Raw genomic sequence first — 21901 nt, 5'->3', positions numbered from 1 at the left:
ACTTAAGTATTCAGACAACAAATATGAGTATGTGTATGCGTGCAGTGCATAATACTCCATCCGTCCCGAATAATTCGTCTCACTTTGACCGGACACGGGTTTTAAGAAGTGTAATGAAAAGTGAGTTGAAAAAGTTAGTGGAATGTGAGTCCTACTTTTATATATTAGTTTTATAATAAAATGTGACTAGGAATGAGTTAGTAGAATATGTGGTCCACTACCAAAAATGTTAAAAAGTGAAATGGGACAAATTACGTGGGACGGACCGAAATGGAAAAATTAGACAAATTATCCGGGACGGATGGAGTATAATATAATATAATATAATAATAAATATGAATTGTTGGAAGCAATCAAATGCAATATTGTACCGTGTTTTTTTTGGAGGATATATGTTGTATATTATCGAACCCAAGTTATTTAAACATTTACAAGTTTGGTTGGGAGCTATTATTTCTATAATAATGATCATATACAAAGTTTGTTGTACAAAACAAAGGTTTTCCATTATATTGTTAGATTAGCTTTAGTTTATTTCTATAATAATTAGAATAAATAAAACAATAATAATTAAGTCAATCATATTTTTAAAAGAAGATTTCATGCACGAAGCATATCTAATAAAGAAAAGTCGGATGGAGGAAGGTTCAATGCATCTCATTTGTTAAAATTTATTTATTACTTTAAGAAATCGGTTCAACAGCTCATCTTAACATTTTATTGTTTTGTTACAACTTAAAAAAATCCTAACAATACGATAAATTATTTAATTAAGTGCTCTATACACGAAAACATGTATGTTAGTGCGTGCGTGCGTACATGCGTGTGAGAGAGTGAGAGACAGAGAGTAAATGGTTTGCTTTAATCACCAATGTAATTTCAAGCCTATTTTACGGGATTCGAGTCTAAAATTACTTAATTAAATTCTTTAGACATTTTGTCATATTTACTATTCCTTCCGTCCCGCAAGAATATGCACATTTTCCTTTTTAGTATGTCCCACAAGAATATGCATTTCCAATGTTAAAACTATTTTTTCTCTAATGAGATGAGACCAATTTCTCACTAACAATACTTTTTTATTTTTTGGTAATAAACTGCGGGTAACACCTGAAACAACTTAACGAATATAAGAAATATTTCATCTATCCTGGAGAAGCCAACTATGAATGCCTTGTGGTGCCATCTCTAGAGCGTGGAGTCCTCTACCAAACCCATAAGCAAAATGTGACAAATAATCAGCAGCAAAATTCCCTTCTCTATGCACATGATGGATGACCACTGAATCAAAATCTTGAATTAAAGAACGTACCTTTTGCACAATGGCTCGACAACTAATAGAGACATCATAACGTCCCAAAATCATTGATACTCCAACAAACTTGTTACTCTCCACCTCTAACTTTCGCAAACCTAAATCCGTTGCCAGTTGTAGACCATATAAGATGCACCAAAGTTCTGCATTACTTTAATTACTTTTTCTTTTTATATATCTCTTACTCTACCAATTTTGCATAATAACCGTGCCGAACGCAAAAGTGCATATTCTTTAGAGACGGAGGGAGTGTATTATTTGGGGTCGAAACTGAATGAATAATTAAATACCATTAAAGCCTATTTAAGCAATGATTTTCATGTACTACTATAAAATAAAAATATCCAGATTCTCTTAACCATATCCTCCTGATTTTCATGTATTTGCAGAGTAATAAATCATGAGGTATTTAATTTGTGACTTGTGAGCAACTCGTATCTTCATATAGATGTGATAGTATTTGATTTGATATTTGATTTATCATAGTAGTATGGATATTCCTCATAACAAAGTCTACGCCTATCTTTTCTTTCTATTCTGAATAATACTAAAAATATTAAGAACGAACATTATACTTATATTAACTGAAAAATAAAATAAGTGCTGACTTTCACCGAATCAAATCCTTATGAATTTTTTAGCTAAAATTTGTACGACTTTGCTACTTTATCCCCATTTGAGACAAATTTATTAATTAATCAAACCAAGAATGTAATAAACAATATCTTTATATGCATAAAAAAATGTGACTTTTGGAAGGGAATATGATTCAGTAAACATTATTCGAATGCCTACGCAAAAATATACATTTTCAAATGCGTCCTTTTTATTGCTTTCCAAATTTGAGGATCGATCTAATTTATTTAAATTTTTGACCAATCTTTATTCTGTTACATAAATTCCACATACAATCAGTCAAACATGATCACAGATGCAAATTAAATGACAAGAATGTTTATCATGATAACAATTTTTTTTAGACTAATATGATAACATTTCTAATGTTCCAATTCCTCTCCAAATTCTCATCCAGTATCACACACACATGACATAAAATCTCAAATATTAAAAACAGTTCAATTTCTACCTCACATTAAAATGATTATCTGCTTATTCCACCTAAACATCAAATCCATGTATAATCCACCTGAAAATTTTGTAATATCAGTTATAAACTGAACACATTTTATTTAGGATTTTAAAGTAAAAACACAAATCGGCCACATTTTTAAGAGTTCAAAATTGGGTATACAAACTATGTATAATTAACCCTATATATGTGCATATCCTTTGTATGTAAATTACATTGAAACGGATGAGTACGTTTTTACTCTCTAGATTCACCATTATACGCATCATATAAGTTATTATGGATAAACTTTAAATAGTTGAAAAATATAGTACTCCTACGTTATAAGTAGATAATCATTTTTTCTGAAAAATCAATTCTTGGTGGGTGAATGAATTTGGGGAAGTAATTTCTAGACTAAAATAAAGGACATATCATTATACTACTAGTATAATAGTACTTGATATTTTCAATATCACTAATAAATAATAATAGTAACAACACATACACAAAAACACTTGGCATGGGTATAAGAATGTCATCATCGTTGGTAAAATATTGTAGGGACAAAACAATGATGAAATTTGATAGAGAAATTTATGTAAGTTTCCTAATTGGGTGGACACAAATCTAGTGAGGGAATCTACTTGTCCTAGACATGGAGGGACACTGCCCCGATAGGGATATATCCATTTCTCAATTATTTTTCCAATTATATAGATTTCTCTCTAGAAGAGCATCACTAACAACATCTATTGAATTAAATACGTTCCTTTCCTACTCGTGGCAAATTAAGAAAACTTTATCGAAATCTTAATTTTTGAATTTCATAAAAATTAAAATAAAGATATAGGAGGGACCCCAGTCCCCTCAGTCTAGAATATTAAAGTTAGAATTCAATTATAGGGGTTGAGACTATGAGTTATTACACATGTCAAATTTATCATACAATAAGTTAATTAGGATAAAAAACTATGAGATATTATAAACTTAAGCTGAAAATTTATACTGATCGAATTAAAGAGATCATTTTTTGCCATTTTATTGGATTCGAAGTTGAATCATGAATTCATTTAGCAAAATAATGAATCAAACATAAAATCTGACTATCTAAGAATTTGAAAGGATTCATATTTTGGAGGATATATATATATCTAACTCATTTGAGTCAATCGCAATAACGCTTTATATACTTATTTCTAAGTCGTAAATTTTATGCAATGCAAGAAGGCAATAAGTCGGATTTCAATATAAATACAATTAATTGGTACATTTATTCTTTCAACGGAAATTAACTATAATTACTTCCGTTACCACTTACCAACCCAAGTTAAATAAATGAGAAATCTTGGTATTTTATCGACGATGTAAACATAAAAAGACGATATTTATATTTAAAATTGTGTATAATAAACTCCACGTTTATGCCGTAAATCGCAAACCACTCGCAATTTCGAACCTTATCTTTTATAATCAGTCACTGTTTTGTGGTCCTTATAAATTGACTTGTGATAAAATTAAAGTTGGTTGTTGCTCGTTTATTTTGATACACAAAACTACATATCTTGTGTAGAATTTCCCAAGTGACTTTTGAGGAATTCTTAGAATTTTCTCTCTTTTTCAAATCGTGATATTGAATTTAATTCCCACTAGTTTTGGCTTAAATTCTTGTAATTCATTCTACTACATTAAAGCATGTGTCTGCGACACATATTTTCAATTTCCACATATGGATCCAAGGGAGGATTATTCCCTTGCACAAAACTTTAAGTCACAAAAATTTTCAAATTTGACCTATGGATTAAAGCGTTGTGAGTTTTGAAAAATAATGGATTTGTGCAAATATTCATCTTTTATGATGTTTCAAGACTTCTCGGCCTCTCATATTTTAGATAAAAATAAAATAAATAAAGAAGGAAAAGTCTTGAAAATCAAGAATGTCACTTGTGCCAATGGCCCCTTTTGACTAATAAGTTAACTCGAGTCAATGATTTTTTTTTCTCATTAGAAGTATAAATTTTAACAAAGGAGGCACTAGACATAGTGCAAATGTGAAATGAAATTACTCATGATTATGCTAATTGACAATGGTATTGGATTTCTAGATAGTCAAAACTAAAATCATGGAGTACAACTTAATGCTTAGTAACTGCATTGCACCCTTTTCAAGGAACATTAATCATTCTAAACATCACTATATTGAAAATACAAGTTCTGTTGGTTCTTTTCAAATTTTTTTTATCTAATTCGATAGACAATAATAGCTTATAGAGGCAACAATATGTGTCTTTATAGTATTTAACTATTTTATTTTATTTTCCTTATAAAGCAACTCCAGTCAGAACAATAAAAATTAAGTATAGTGAGTAAAATTTACTATAAATTACTTATTTCTTTATTCAATTATCCTTTCACATAGAAAGCAAAATAAATACTGGTATTAAATTTCCTAAATTAATGTGCCACGACTGTGATGTAAACAAAATGGCCCACCACAACACATTTTTCTATGTGTAAAACGACTTAAAATAACAAAATAAACTTTAAAAACGATTTTGCCATAGATTTTGTTAGAAAGAAAATCACAAAAAGTATATTTCTATATCAAGAAAGTAGAGGAAAAATCTCTATTTATTAAAAGGAAAATGTTTTAGAGACATAATGGCATTGTCCTAATGGGGTTAAAATGGTAAATGTATATTATATTATATTTTTAATTAAATTTATATTTTATATATGTACTTTATTACCCCTACATTAATTTGTTTATTAAATACACCTATTTAAGGATATAAATGCCGGTTATGCATAGATGATGCATGCATTTAATAACACGTGAATATCATCTAATCTTTTAAAACATGATTAGATAACTTTTTTATCTATTCCCATTTTAATTCATTTACTTAAAGATATATCTTTAAAATTTTAAAATATTAGTTTTATTAGGTTTACATATTTAGTGTACATTTTGTCTACAAATAAAATAAGATTTATCAGCAAACAAATAATGTCAGACTTCTTAACGAATTAGTCTTTATAAATTTGAATTTAAATAATTAGCGCTATAAAATATAAATAATTAGTTATCTAATATTTTTGAACTGTAAATACTCAGAGTTACTATAACATATGACAAAAAATAATTACTTTGTAATTATAATACTATAATCTTCAATATTGATAAACTTATTCTTTTAGTCACTTTTTATTCACAATAATCTTTATAAAATAATAAAGTTTTTAGCTCAATTTAATATAACACCCAACATCCGAACTGTATACTAAATTATATTTCAATCTACATAGTAATTATTTATAATAGATAAAATAAAATCAACTTAATTAGAATCATGTATACTAAATTTAACTGTAGATATATTTCCATAAATATTAAAAATAAATAATAAATTTTACTATTTTATATTGCATATTATAGTTTTAATATACTAAAGGGTTATAAAAAATATGTAATAAATTAATGTTAAATTTATTTATTTCATTACAAAGAATTTAATTTTTAAAGTACATACTCCGTAGTAAACATAATCCAAAAATCAAAAGTCAAAATTAGAACCTACTAATTTAAGACATAATCGAGCAAAACACCCAAATTGAAACTTTTAAATATTAAATATATATTTAAATCTCAATATAATACCCAAGTAGTACATTAATACCCAAAATAAAGCCCAAAAATTATGGAATACATAAATTAATAAACCCGCATTCTAAAAGTGGCGTTCCTAAAAGCCTACTAAATTGATTACATAGTTTTATAAGAAGTACTAAAAGCCTACTAAATATTAAACAAAAATTTCAAACAATATACAATAAATTGATAAATATTGTAAAACCCTAATACAACATGCGACGCCTCCATCTCTCTCAAGTTTCTCTCTCCCTCCCTCCTTCCTCCTCCTCCTTAACCGGCGGCGGAAATCATCTCCCCGGCCAGAGCACCGCTCCTTCTTTCTCGCCGGCTCTCCTTCCACACAGCCTCGCCGCTCGTCCCGCCTGTCGCGCCGCCTTACCCGTCGCGCATTCCTCCCATGTGGCGCTGCTGCCTTAATTGCCATGGTCGCCACCTTTCTCTCCTTCTCGTGGTTCCACCTCTTGGCCACCGGCTTGTGGACTCCTCCACGCCACCCAACCGTCGTCGCCGGTCACCAACCCCTCTCTCTCGTAACTCTTAGGTATCGGGCTTGCCGGCGTGCGAGTCCAGCTACCACCGCCGTCGGCTCTCCTTCTCTTTAGTCCGCTTCCGCCGCCGTCGACCCTCATGCACCACCGCCGCCGCAGTAACCCATCAAGCACAGCAGCAGCGTCGCCACTTCCCTTCATCTCCGGCATCTCTCTCGTCGCCTCACCCGCCGGCTATCGCCGGATTCCAAGCAGAACCAAACCTGCTATACTGCAATCACAAAATTAGTCCACAAAATGCAGATTCTAGTCCATCTATTTAATAGTGTTTCAAATCTTCTTCAAGAAGTTTGCATTTGATTGGACTATTTGAGAAGCCATTATTGCTCCATAGGAGCTACCTTTTTTCATTAAGTTTGCAAATAAGTTTTTTCATTAAACTGACACTTTAGATTATGATAGATAGCAACAAAAATGAACTACTGCTTACATCATCATATGTATCTCAATGGTGGATTTAGGGGGTCCTACACACTCAAAGACCTACCAGAATGACTTTATTCATCAACCTAATTAATCTATTTACTCACATAAAAAGATTAATGGAGAAAATACAATGAAGTGGTAAAGTGGTTAGTTATTTATCTTTTCTTGGGTAAATTTCCAAATAAGGTACATTTTGATTTTTGAGTAGAACAACACTGAGAGCCCTTACATAGGAGCATAAAAACAACAAAGAAATAGTAACAGACTTTTATTACATTAGAACAGAAACTAGATTATATATCAAATAAAAGAAAATTAACTATCCTTTATTACTGAATAGTTACAAAACAAGAAACACCCCACCTCCCCTAGAAAAATCAAAAAATATTGGAGTAATAACTAAATAAGTGTGAGAGGGAGGTGAAGGCTGTGTATATATAACGTAGATAGAAAAAAAAATTTGCAAGGCCACGTTCAAAGTTTTGTTTTCCCACAATTCTTTATTCATTCTAATCAGTATTGCTTGCCTTGCAGTTCAATTTCAAGCTGGAAATATGCAACAAAATCTTTGGTAGAAATCTGGTCAGATCTTGCCTTCTGCCCCTCTTCATTTTGCTTCATTACAAATCTCCTTTTTCCTTCCCATTTTATCTCCTTCCTCACCTCACACAACCAAAAGAAAAATAAGAAAACTTTGTAAAAAAACATCCTTCGTCTTTGGGAGTGAGGAAAATGGGCATGGCAGCAACAGATGATCAATTTCATGTTCTTGCTGTTGATGACAGCGTTATTGATAGAAAACTGATTGAGAGGCTTCTCAAGACATCCTCTTTCCAAGGTGTGTGTGTGTGTGTGTGTGTGAGGTTTCTTGGTTTATTTATGTTTTTTTAAAAGAATTTGATTGGTGGGCTTTGGTTTTTATGTGAATGTTTAAAAGATTTGATTTTGATTGTGGGCATTTTGTTGTGGCAGTCACCACAGTTGATTCGGGAAGCAAAGCTTTGGAATTTCTTGGTTGGCATGGAAATGAGATAAGCATGTTTAGTGAAGCCTCTATTTCTCCAAATAATCATCAGGTAGAGTTTGCTATCCCACCCCCTAAATCTGTTTCCAACTTCAACTATCTGAAAATCCCATTTCTTCTTTTTGCAGGAAGTGGAAGTGAATCTTGTTATTACAGACTACTGTATGCCTGGGATGACAGGCTATGATTTGCTCAAGAAAATAAAGGTATTTTTTTCTTTTTCTTCTTTTGGGTTGCTAGATAGGAGCAATTTATCAATAACAAACTTTCCATTGCTGGAAAAACATGCCCCTCATAAAACAACATAGTTTTTGTTGATGTTTATTTAAAAGTTCTGTCCTTTTTTACTGCAACTTAATTCATATGAATGGAAATCTTGTCCAAACTCTTGCAAAGTCCTCTGAAATTTATGTGATGATTATTGTTTTTCCCTAAAGGCCAATTAGATCTAAATTCATCTTCAAGGATTTCTCTACTTTATCTTGTACTAAATCATCAGCTCTACTTCAAATTGTCAGGAATCTGCATTTTTGAGGGATATACCTGTAGTCATCATGTCCTCTGAAAATGTCCCTTCAAGAATAACCAGGTAATTAACTTATTAAAGTAGTAATTTTTTTTAATAAAAACAAAATAAATATATATATGTACATCTAAATATTTGATTTCTGATCATAGAAAAATTAACGGTTACAGATGTTTAGAAGAAGGAGCAGAGGAATTCTTCCTAAAACCAGTGAAATTATCAGATGTGAATAAGTTGAGGCCTCATATGATGAGAACCAAATTGAACAATGATATTATTGAAAATGGAAAGCCAGAAAATGAGGAAAAGCAAGAAAATGGAGAGATTATTACAACAGGAGAAGCAGATTCAGAAATGCAGCAGTTTCAGACAGCACAATCTTTGCAACAGCAGACGTCACAAAACAACAATAACAACAATGACAACAACAAGAGGAAATCTATGGAAGAAGGGCTTTCACCAGACAGAACTAGGCCCAGATACAGTGATCTCACTGTGATGTCCAATTGATCTTTCCTTTTTTAATTTCTATAAATAAGTTTTTTAATTTGGCATGATGAAGAGATATATATATATGTATATACAGGGCTAAAGACAAACTATTTGAGAATCTTACTTGGGAAAATTTTGGACCCAATTTTTTGTATTTACTAGTTTTAGTGTGGAAAATGGGAAAAGACAGAAGAAATAGTTGTGATTGTGGATCAATAAGCTTTTTTTGGAAGCTGATTTTTATTTTTATTTATTTTACTAATTAGGAAATTCCATCATTTTAAAATTAAAATGATGGAATGAAGAAAAACTTGCTGTAGCGCCTATTACCATCAAACTTGAAATTCAATAATTTATGTGATATATGTATGATTAATTTGTACCTGATTTTTCGACCCAAATTACTCTTAAACGAGTTGAGCCCAATAGTTGAGTGTAAGTGGACTTTAAACAGCCATCAAATAATTAAAGGTGATTGATTGAGCTTTTGGGCGAGTTTATTTATCAATGGGGTGAGATATAAATATAATGATTATCATAAATCAATTTCTTATATTATTTTATTTTATTTTATTATGAATCTTAAGTCAGCTTTAGTGGCAATCAAGATTAGTTGTAATTGGGCATGCAGGGTATATAGTTGAACATGGGGTTCCTATCTCTCTCTGCATATATACACAATTAATCATAGGGACGTGATACAATGCAAATCATATATCTAATACAAACTCAAAATTTTATCCTAGCCATTAATTATAACAGATCCGTGGTTAATATTGCGTAGAATTTCTATCTCAACAAGAGCATGTATTTTGTCAACAGAGCATATTTTTGTAAGTTTAGTTTCTGAACGATTTATGTGTTCCTAATTTCTCTCCCACCTTCCAAAACTGATAATATTCACATCTTCGAAAGGATCTTAACACCACTATAATTGACGTCAAAACTTTAATTGCGTTGATTCTTTGTTGATGTTGAATTTTGTGTTGAAATAGTGTTGATTCTAAAATCTGTGTTAATTTTATGGAGTTTTTTCATTGAATTTGTGTTGACTCGACCGTGTTGTTTTTTTTGTTGAATTCTGAAATATGTGTTGATTTTTTGCGCTGAAATTTCGTTGATTCTTTTGTTCTGTTGTTGGTGATTTTTTGCGTTGATTTTTTGTTATGTTGAAGTTGAATATTTTATTGAAATCGTATTGATTCTATGTTGATTCTAAAATCTGTGTTGATTTTTTGTAGATTTTGAATTTTTGTTGAATCGATCGTGTTGCTTTTTTGTTGAATTCTGAAATCTGTGTTTATTTTTTATGCTGAAATTTCGTTGATTCTTTTGTTCTGCCGTTGGTTATTTTTTGCGTTGATTTTTTTGTTCTGCTGAAGTTGAATATTTTGTTGAAACTGTATTGATTCTAAAATCTGTGTTGATTTTTTGTAGTTTGTTGAATTTGTGTTGAATCGACAGTGTTGTTTTTTTGTTGAATTCTGAAATCTGTGTTGATTTTTTGCGCTGAAATTTCATTGATTCTTTTGTTCTGCTGTTGGTGATTTTTTGCGTTGAAATTGCATTGATTCTTTTGTTCTGCTGCTGCTTCACAAATAATCACCGCCGCAGCCGTTGAATGACGGTTGAAAGAACGAGGGGGGGAATAGTCGAAAAGAAGAGAAAACGACGAAAAAGCAAAAAGTTGGAATAATGGGGAGTAATTGAAACGGTTTAATTAACAAGAATATTGGAAGGAGAGAGAACGACGAAATCGAGATCACACAATTATTCTATAATTAAATGATTCACCGTATTATGAAAGTGTCTAATATACCTTTTGTTGACAGATTCATAGAAGTTATTGAAATTTTAATCTTGAAACATAATAAGCATTGATCTATAATAATTAGTGGCTAGGATTAAAGTTTTGAGTTTGGATTAGATATATGGCTTTCATCATATCACTACCCATTAATCATATGTGGATAATCCATTTGTACAATCCTTTTATATCTTCTTAGATTCGTTTAGCTTTAGTGGATCTTCTCTTGAGGGACCTGGGTCTGTAGGGTCCGGACAATCATATTATTTACATATTTTTATATTTTATGTTCATTCTAATTTAATTTTTTGTTTTCAACCTAAAATTTGAATTGTGAGGCATCAATTCCTTAGCATCATGGTTTGGCTGTTTCGAAAGTTGGATATGTGACTAAATTTGTGACAAATTTGAATTTCATCACCGCGACTTTATCAATATTTATAAATCGATAGTATTGGGCTCATTTAAGGTGGCGTATCATTTAGGATATGAAAACATTAATAAATCTTGATATGGTTTAAGATAAATATAAAGAGATAATTTTTTTTGTAACGACTTGGCTACAACATATTACAAAGAAAAAGTCACATAATTTATCATGAAGAAGCCAACTATGAGTTATGAGATCCAGTGGGACGCCTCTACAATATGAACTCTTTTACAAAAATTATTGAAAATGAACCGTGACTTCTATTTGCGAACGAATGTAGTACTTTCTAATAAAAAGTGGACTCCATACAACAATAAATTTAATGATAATAACTTATAATTCTTGCTTTTCCTTATGTCTCCCTCTCCATTCTCTTCTCCTCATTCCTTCAAAATTGTAAAAAAAAAAAGTAAAAGAGGCATGGTTTACTGGGACCGGGCAAACCAAGCCCCGTTGGAGTGGCAGCTTGGCCCACGCTAGATCTGTCCTCGACTAAAATCATGCAATATTCAATCAACTCAATATAAATCTAATTCCAAAAATGTGTAAATTCCGTGTGGTTAAGCACACACTAGCTATTGCCATGTCCTTTGTATGCCCAATTTTTTGTAGAAATTTTTTATAGAGTATGACACGTCGGAGCTTATGCAAGAAGGGTGACCTACTACTTACTTTAGTAAGCAAGTTTCAAATCGTGCTTTATCCAAAATTGGCGCATGAAAAAGAGTTATCACGCTCGTCTTAGTCTTAGATATTCAACGCTGGAGCCTACACTTTGGAACGTCGATTCTTAATTTGTACGAATTTTAAAAAGTCTTCACACAATCACTTCTTACACCAACTCAACAAGAATTGAGCCGTCAAAGTTATGGGCTATGACTTTGTAGGAATTGTACGAATTATTAAAAACGTCTTCACACAATCACTTCTTCCTCTGGACATCCATAATGCTAATAGGCCAGTCATAGGCTAGCCACAAACACCTTCTGCCACATCATCAGCACTAAAAACTCCTCCTGACACATCATCAGAACAAGCAATAGGCTAGCCATAATAAACAAAATTATAAAAAAACAAATAATTAACAATCACACAAAATACGGAATTAAATTTACGACACAGATACGGGAAAATTCAATAATAATAGTAAAATTAAAAAAAGTACAATAATAAAAAAAATTACATTAATTTAAAAAAAACCTCTTCCACACACGAGCCCCCGCCTCCGCCTCACTCCTCTTGGTCGTCGCCGTCGCCGTTGTCGCCGCTATCGGTACCCCCAAATCTGCGGCATCTGAGCCCGCTTCTGAGCCCCCCAACTGTGCCGAGGCGGCATCCAAATCGACCCGCATACTCTCGAGCATTGAGTGAAGAAACCTCTTCTCCACAGGGTCAGTTGCTGCCCTCCATTCAGCTAAGATCTTGTGCATCTGAGCCCGCGTTTGTTGACGCCCGAAGAAGATGAGCTCGGTTGGCGACTTGCCAACAGGGGGGATGCCGACTGGACCTCCTGGGACCCCTGGGCGACCCCCCTCGCTACCCGTTGCGCCCGCCTTTGACCAACCGGACGAGTGCGGCGAGTAAACGATGGAGGGGACGGGAACTCCTGAACATCCTCGGGGAGGTCGTGGGAATCGCCGCTGCTGCCGCTGTAATCACCAGCATAGTTCAATCGCTGCTTCTTCGGCCAGCCAGCATCGACACCTGCCCGAAACTTCTCGAAGTCCATCAACACCTCATAGCAGTTTCAGTAGGTGAACTCTTTATAAAGCCCGGGCACGGGGAAGGCTTTCTCCGCTATCCTCCTGCAGTCCTCGTCAGTTTGGCCACTGGTCTGCATGCGGAGGGCGTTGATGTACAAGCCCGAAAATCGGGAGACCGCAGCCCTGATTCGGTCCCACCCCTTCCGTCACTCCTCCCCGCTGTGTGGCCTCCCCTCCGGGCAAATGCCTTGTAGGATGCTGATATTTTAGCCCACAAGTTGACGATCCTCTAATTGTTCGAATGGAGGGGATCATCGCAAACTCTCACCCAAGCCTTGGACAGCGCGACGTTCTCCGCATCCGCCCACTTCCTCCATGCCGGGCTGTCGTCATCAGCCGGGTGCGACGACTCGCCGACCACCCTTTTCCCCTTCCCCTTGCCCTTCTTCTTCTTTGGTGCGCCCCGACCCCGCCCTACTCCCCCCGTTTGAACGGGAGTGTCCGCATCCTCGAGATCTATCCCCAACTTCTCTAAGGAGAAAGTCTCACACCCAGTGAACTACGTCTCCGATGGGGTCGATGTGTGCGAAGAAGCAGTAAAAAAATCAAGATTGGGGCGATAGACATTGTCCCCCCCGGCATCCCCGGCTGCCACCCCGGCATCATCTGCATCCAAGGGTACATGTTGAAGTACCCGGCCATCGAACCCCATCCACCTCCCACGGGTACCGTGGGAATTTGAGACTCGCTCGTCACTGGAGTAGACTCGTTGTTATTCTCCATTTTGCTTTATTGCTCTTGTACAGAAATTAAGTGAGAGATAAAACTCGTTAAAACAAGCGGTGCGAATAAAAATGACGTGCAAATCGCGTATATATAGTGTTTCGAAAGTTAAAAAAAAGTGCTAGCCGATTGCTCGCCGATCGCCCGCCTACAATGGTGGCCAGCCGATCGGCCAGCGCTCAAAAATCAGCGCGCGCTCGCCGAAATTCTCGCCGTTTTTCCGCTCGCTGCCTATAATGGTTCGGCTAGCAGACCGGCCAGCGCCGGGAATCGGCTAGCCGGTCCGCTAGCCTCCATTGGAGATGCTCTCAACCCCAGCGGCTAAAATTTGACATCTACTTCGGCTCAGCCCATATGTTAAATGGATCACTTTTAAAGCCCAATAAGTTTGCTCTACTATGCTAAGATTCGATCCCGACATATTTTTCAAATATTATAGTGTACCAATATGATTTTAGATGCTTTTTTTTTATACCAAAAATGGAATTTAGTTTTCAAAAACTCAATCTAATAAAATTTTATTCGAATGAAACCGATTTACAGCCTGTAAAGTATAACCTCAAATCGAGACATGGCTATGGACGAAAATGTAATCTTTGGTTTTGAAATCTTTTGTCTTCTAATTATGAAATATTTCATAGTATTTTTCATAATTAGTAGTATTTCATAAATAACGATAAATGATTAATCTAGTTTAATTGAAAATCAATATGTACAAAAGCACACACATTGTTTTTTGATTAAAAAATGCAAGCAAGCACCCTCAACAATCCATATCCCCTTTATGATTTATAGGCTTATGTGACAACTGAAATACTCCATCCGTTTCAACTTAATTGTCTCTTTGAGTGGACATGAATTTTAAGAAATATAAAGAAAAGTTAGTTGAAAAAGTTAGTCGAATGTGAGACCTATTTTTTTATACTATTAGTTTTATAATAAAATATAAGTGAAGTGAGTTAGTGAAATATGAGACCTATGTACCATTTATGGTAAAAATGAAGTGTGACAATTAAGTTGAGACGAATCGAAATGGAAAAAAGTCACAATTAAGTTGGGATGGAGGGAGTTTAACTCTTCAATTTTTTTTAATGAATGTGTTATCATTCTCAACCCCAATTAGGTACTCGAATTTATTGTATGCTCTCTAACTCACTCTACATTTCCAGAAAGATCGATCAATGAGATTAGAACCTTGATTACATATTCATTAACTTTCCATCAAATCAGCAATTTGCAAATTGGGGAATGGGGTTGAATAAGAAATATAAAAACATTATTAATAAAATTACATCATCAAAAAATACTATAGTCGGTTAAATGTGGAGCATAAAATATGAATGAATTCTTGCCTGGCGTTTGTCATTTTCCTTTCAAATGAATTGTGTATGCCAGCTGAGTTGACCACACATAATGCTTGTACCTTCCGCACCTGAGGTTGTACCTTCATTGGTTGATAAATAGGACTGTAGCGGTAATAACAAATTGCATTTTTGTAATAATGTGTACATAAACTGTCTAGCACTTAAAAGTGCTATATAATTGGAGACGTTAGTTTTTTTATGGAGTATTTAAAATTCATTTATAAATTAGTAGACCACATATTTATTCCTATGCAATATTTCGGAAACAATTAGCTTTTCTTGTGCAATAATTTAGGAAATACTAATATAGCTTTTCCAAATTAAGTTACTATTTACATATTTAGGTAATGTTAATATCTGCATGTAATATAATATCCCAACAAACATTTTAAAATTAAAATATAGTGATAAAAACAGTTTACTATAATTAGTGCATATAATTAATAAATTGATTTAAAAAACATAGGACGCAACCGATTGAGGCTTTTATAGCACTGCCACTCTGCCAGTGCCCGCCATCACTTTCTCGCTCTATATATGAACGTCTCTCTAGATTCCCTCTCTTGTTGCTGCCGCTGCCGCTGCCGAAAGAGAGCTGTGATAAACCCAACAAATTATAGGTTATATGTTTTGTAAATTAATGATTTTCCCCCATTTATTAATTGATTTGTGTTTGTGTCTGTGTTTCCGCATTGATTCTTTTGTTTAATCATGCGAGAATTTGTGTGATCGTGTGTTTTTTCCGTGATCCCTTTTTCTTCGCTGACCTAAAACGATGACTGATTTTTGTGTGTGTGTTTTGGTGGTTGATCGTAGTTGAGCTTGAAGGCAATTTTGCTCTTGGTTAAAGATTTGATTTTTATGGTTTCATTGCTTGTGTTTACTGGTGATGTTTTGTGGGGGTTGTGTTTGTGAAAGGGGGCATGCTTGTATTTTAGATTTGAAGTTAATTTTATGTTGAATTGGGATAGATGAGAAGAGAAATGTCTTTCAAGTGTTTGTTCTTGTTTGGAAAGAGCTGTTTTAAAGCTTTTATTGTAGCATGTTTGGTTAAATTATGTGTTTGATGGAAGTAGGTTAGGTTGAACTTGAGAATAATTAGTTTTCGTGTTTACACCTATTTCAGTTTATGGCTGAGACAGTGAGGTTATCAGTATGTGCTTTATTAGAATAACTGATCTATGGGAAGTGGAAAGAGACTAAAACCAGAATTCCTCAGTTTATTTTGGAAACATGGTAGTGGTAAAAATTCCTTAACCAATGGTAGAAGTTCACTTAGGTAAGATTTAAAATGCTCGGGTAAAAGTAGAGCTTTTACTTTCAGTGCAAAAATGGGGGTTTTCTCTTTGCAGGAAATCTGAGCTGAATAAAAATAAGAAAAGGGAGAGAAACACATTATATTGTGAGTCTGTGACATTATATTGTGAGTCTGTGACATGCCGGATGAAGTTGTTTTGATTATATGACACTTAAAATTCTGTTCAGACAAAGTTTGTCGTGGTACTTAACTGATTCATTTTGGTTGGGGTTTGTCTTGCACGAATCAATCACCTATTGTAATGTCTTTGTAAGTTATATGTATAGGCTTGTAATCGAAGGAGCATCTCAGAACTCTGTGGCTTAGCTATTCGTGAATTGACAGGCCAAAGTATTTAGCCCCCTTTTTGGAACTTGCAAAATGACAAATGGCGAAGTTAGAAAAATCTCCGTACAGGACATACAAATGGTAAGTTTCATGGTTATTTTTTTATTTTTAAACACATTATTTGTCCACGTGGTTTGTCGTGTAACTGTAACGGTCAGGATCAGGCGGTTTAGTTATTCTATTGACGTTAAACATGTCCGAAATGTACGATGGGTGGTCATGTGGGATCAGTCATATCATTTACACCGGGAAGGAATAATGATAAGATAACCATTTTTGGCATCTGTACTTTTTGAGCTATTATTGTAATTAATGCATATGGTCATATAATGGCATTTTAAGCACTGATTTACAAGAAAACAGAAAAATTCCTTATATTTTGAAATCTCGTACCCCTCTTTTGGGTCTGTGGCATTTCTCTACCATATGTGCTAAACTCTTTTTTTAACTCGTACCAGGTTCAAATTCTTATCGAAAGATGCCTTCAGCTTTACATGAGTGAGAGGGAGGTCGTGAATACATTGTCACACCAGGCAAAGATTGAACCTGGCTTCACTGAAATTGGTAACTTTTATTTCCTCTTTTATTTGTCGGTCCAATCTTCATATACCTATTGTTTCGAGTCGCACATTTTTGTATTAATAAACGTGCTACATCTTGATAATTCTTGAAAAATGTTTGTACCTGTCCCTGACGACTACCTTATTGACTATTCTATATGTTTAGATTTATCTAATAATTTGCTTTCTTCCAGTGTGGCGAAAACTCGAATCGGAAAACCAAGATTTTTTTCGGGCGTATCATCTGAGGCTGATTGTGAAGGACCAGATATTGAAATTTAATCAGTTGCTCGAGAGACAGGTTGAGCTAATGCGTCAAGTTGGTCAGTCAGGAGTCACTTCTATGTCTTTGTCGAATGGATCTCAGATGCATTCAGGTGAGTTTCCTTTAGTCGTCACAGTGACCATATGCCACATTAAGCTATGCATACATTTGTTTCTTTGGATCAAAACAGTATGTTATTGGCTTTATTGATTAGTGATTAGGGTTTTTTCAAACTTCGGTAGTGCACAACAACTCGGATTATCAAGTTCAACAGCCAGCTGGCCTGCAACCTAACACGCAAGTTCCAGTCAACATATTCGGTAATGTTGGTCAGATTGACGTGCCTGGTAATATGCTATTAACTCAAAATTCCAGCTCAGGAATCGTGCAAGGGATGAACAATGTGATGATTAAATCGGAGGGTGGCTTTGCTGGCGACTCCCACTTCATGTTTGGCACAGAGAACAATCTTGTACAACCTCGCAACACAATTGGAGAAGTGCCCATTTCACCTTTCACTAGTGGTGATCCGAACAAGCCCATGTTGGACCAGGACACGAGCTCATTTGGATTCTTGGGACAGATACCGCGCAACTTCAGTCTCTCAGATTTGACAGCCGACTTTTCGAATAGTACAGGTGGGTTCTCCACTGTCCTTCTCTTACCATGTCAAACGGTTTATTTGTTTTGACTCGTGTTTACCGGCTCGTTTAGATATACTCGAGAGCTACTCTAGATCGCCATTTCTGGGCTCAGGAGCGAACTTCTTGGACCCGCACATCAGAAGCGAACAACAAGGTACTAATTTCTTTGTGCATTCAGTTATTCCGTGTTACTTGAAATTGGCGATCTCTGGTGATGTTTTAAAGCCATAACTCGATGGACAGATGCTAGGAGATTGGACACCGTATCGGAGGGGTTGAGTTACGATGATTTCGCCAGGGATTGAATCTTTCGAATGAACTAGCAAACTGGTACGAGCATGAAGAAATTTAGATGCAAAATAATTCTTATCTTATCTCGCCTTGTCTGAGCAAAACCACAGTAATTTATTCTTCCTTGTTGCGTTTATTGGTCCTTATTTATATACTTGCAAGTTTCTGTAAATACATTCAAGAATAATTCAAGGTATTATTGGTGGATGAATTACTTTTTAAATCTGAAAGCAATGAGTTTTTAAACACTTTAGGCCATGCTATATCTATAAATCTATATCTATCTATATCTCTATTATAAAAGTGCAGTTTGTAATGGAATTGTTTGGCAAATTTCTTCTAAAAGTGTTTTCTTCTGTTAAACTTTGAGTTTTATATTTAATTTTTATATTTCAGACCTGAAAGTAATGTATCGTTAAAGACTTAGTTTTGTTAGTAAAGGGTTCAAATCTAAATAGTAATCTATATAGAAATGAGATATTGACACCTAATATCATGGAACTTTAAAAGAGTTGGGTTTTTCCCACGAACTTTGAAATTGGCAAATAATATCACAAACTTTACCTCGAGTTTGTAATTTCCCATCAATGAAAAAATTTCGGCTATATTAATAGATTGAAGAACAAATTTGGAGGGTGTGCTTCAAGAAAATCTATTCTCAAAGATTGAAAATCTTGAAACTCTCGAAGTTGTTGTAGAGAAATTACGAAAAAAATGATATTATTTGCTGAAATTTTTTCATTGGTGGGAAATAACAAACTCAGGGTAAAGTTCGTGATATTATTTGCTAATTTCAAAATTCGTAGGAAAAACCTAACTTTTTGAAAGTTCCATGATATTAGGTGTCAATATCCTTATAGAAATACATTTGTAATGTAATTATTTGGCAATTCTCTTTTGATAGTAGTAATATTATTATGTTTGTCATAAATTTTGAGCTTAAAACAAAGGATTAGTTTAAATATGAGAAATTAAGAAATGGTGAAAGAGAAAACTAAGTTTAAATGCATCTAACAACATCTCCTAACATATTACTCCCTCCGTCCCAGTTAAGATGACACATTTCTTAGCCGGCACGAGATTTTAGGAGTTATTGGTTCAAATATTTAATTGGAGAGAGAAAATGTGGGTGTAAGTATTAAAGTAGATAGATAAAGAAAGATGGATATTTTAATAGAAGTGAGAAGAAGTGGTTGAGTGTATTAATTAGAGAGATAAAGTTTCTAAAAAAAATGTGTCATCTTAGTTGGGATAAACTAAAAGGGAAAAAACGCTTCATCTTAAGCGGGACGGAGGGAGTAGTAAATAGTGAGGCCGGAGGTGGCTGAGATTGACGAACTTGATTCCACATCTCGCGGCTCCGGTGGGTTTGGATGCATCGGCGCCTAAATGCTTGACGTTACACGTCTTTGTTTAGTTAGTATGATAAATTATGGTGAACAATTGTACATCTGAAATCAGGTTTTTGGGTTTTCTGAATTTTGTCGAACATATTGTGCATTCGTCTTAATAATCAATCGAACATATTTCTTGCTTAGAGCATTGTTAGACTCATTTGTACATAATATTTTATCTTCATATGTTAGCCATACATATTGCTTAAATGCTAGAATATGTATATACTATGATATATCATAATTTTGAATTTGACGTCACTTCAATTTAAATGTTATACTCCCTCCATCCAGAAAAAATAATTTCATCTGTGGACAACACAATTTTTAATGCTAAATTTGTAAAGTAAGAAGGAGAAAAAATAAGTAAAGTAAGACGGATAGAGAAAAGAACATTGGCCATGTTTGGTTGATGAGAAAGTAAAGTTGACAAGAAAAATGATTCCTAGGAAAATGAATCCCAGGAATATGATTCCTAATAACTTTACTTTCATGGGTTTGGAAATATCAAAATTTAAAATTTTATATTTGATTTAAATATCAAACTAAAAATATACTAATTATTCTTTTATTTTAAAAAAAGAATAATAATTTAAATTTTTTAATGAATTATTAATTACAAATAATAATAATTATATTATTATATTTATTATTACGATGTATAATTTAAATATGGATTATTTATCATAATATATAATAATCATAATAAATATTATTATTATTATATTTAAAAATATTATAATTGAATAAATTTTATAATTCAAAAGTTTCCTACAACTTTATTGATTAATTATTAATTTATAAAATAATAATTATTATTATTTATTATTATTATTATTATATGATTTATATTATATAATCATATTTTAATTGTTTAATAAATTATTAATTATAATAGTAATAACAATTATATATAAAAATTATAATAATATAGTTATAATTATGATCATTTTAATTATAGTTATTTATTATACGAGTATGATTTATAATTTTAAATTATTTTGAAAACATTGTAGTTAATAATAATAAATAATAACTATACTATATTGCATTAAATATGTAAGAATCCTAAAACTGGGAAAAAGAATATCTAAGAAAAGTTAGGATTTAGAATTCTGGAAAGTTGTACTTACTTTCCTTGTTCTCGGATTCTGATTACTTTCCCAGTTTGATTAAAAAACCAAAACAAACACAAGAATTTAAAATTTAATGAATCAGATTACTTTCTCATACAGAATCCCGACAACCAAACATGACCAATAGGTAAAGTATGAGAGATAGAAAAAAAGGGTAAACTACAAAAAAGAAACTTTCCATTTTTAAAAATAAGACTATTTTTATAGATATCCTAAAATGTAAAATAAGACTACTTTTTATGGACGGAAGTAGTCTATAAATAATTTTGCATAAGGGATATCTTCACTTCACATGTATAAAACGGCACCTAAAATTCGATTTGCTTGTGTTTATGAGATTTCCATATTTCACAAATTGTGTACAAAATTAGAATTCCATGTTTCCATATAAAAACGAAATACTTACTATTGTGTTGGTATAATGGTATTATTAATTATTATGGCATACTATCATCCGTTTTATGCCTATATTTAGATAATGATGATATCTTTACCAATATAAAAAGGATAATATAATAAGGAAATAATAATTATAAAAAAATCGGTTTAAATAAAAAAACAGTTTAAAATTTAAGGTTATATGCATTTACAATTAATGTAAATTTTTATCTATTCTAACGAATTTCATTCTGGAATCATTGAGTAAGGGGGAAAAAAGAGTAGTAGTAATAAATGTTATACTATATTGTATAATCGGAGGTTTTGGTTATTCTACACTTAAAAATTGATAAATGAATATTAATTAATTTTAAATATATTAGTACATCATATATTTTATTCTTATGCAATAAATTAGGAAAACAGTTGACTTTCTTATGCAATAC

General features: G+C 33.1%; 2 protein-coding genes across 5 annotated transcripts; both read left to right on the top strand.

Moving 5' to 3' along the window:
- The first annotated feature begins 7410 nt into the window (after positions 1 to 7410).
- On the top strand, positions 7411 to 9306 carry LOC121746421 (two-component response regulator ORR9-like). Of its 2 annotated transcripts, none has more exons than XM_042140248.1 (5): positions 7411 to 7851; positions 7986 to 8089; positions 8166 to 8243; positions 8556 to 8626; positions 8728 to 9306. In XM_042140248.1, exons 1-5 carry the CDS (start codon positions 7746 to 7748, stop codon positions 9071 to 9073), a joined length of 705 nt encoding a protein of 234 aa, XP_041996182.1. In that variant the 5' UTR covers positions 7411 to 7745; the 3' UTR covers positions 9074 to 9306. The 2 variants fall into 2 exon arrangements, with proteins under 2 accessions (XP_041996182.1, XP_041996183.1); XM_042140249.1 differs by having other exon boundaries at positions 7416 to 7851; positions 8734 to 9306.
- A 6313-nt stretch (positions 9307 to 15619) lies between these two features.
- Positions 15620 to 18777, top strand: LOC121749654. 3 transcript variants are annotated; one of them, XM_042144236.1, is made up of 7 exons: positions 15620 to 15762; positions 16785 to 16868; positions 17246 to 17351; positions 17542 to 17724; positions 17855 to 18250; positions 18327 to 18410; positions 18500 to 18777. In XM_042144236.1, exons 2-7 carry the CDS (start codon positions 16821 to 16823, stop codon positions 18559 to 18561), a joined length of 879 nt encoding a protein of 292 aa, XP_042000170.1. In that variant the 5' UTR covers positions 15620 to 15762; positions 16785 to 16820; the 3' UTR covers positions 18562 to 18777. The 3 variants fall into 3 exon arrangements, with proteins under 3 accessions (XP_042000170.1, XP_042000169.1, XP_042000171.1); XM_042144235.1 differs by having other exon boundaries at positions 16727 to 16868; XM_042144237.1 differs by lacking the exon at positions 15620 to 15762 and having other exon boundaries at positions 15789 to 16868.
- Positions 18778 to 21901: the final 3124 nt, after the last annotated feature.

Source organism: Salvia splendens, chromosome 9 (assembly GCF_004379255.2).
Source record: "Salvia splendens isolate huo1 chromosome 9, SspV2, whole genome shotgun sequence".
NCBI classification, from domain to species: Eukaryota; Viridiplantae; Streptophyta; class Magnoliopsida; order Lamiales; family Lamiaceae; genus Salvia; species Salvia splendens.
This window is presented reverse-complemented; position numbering and strand designations above follow the sequence as displayed.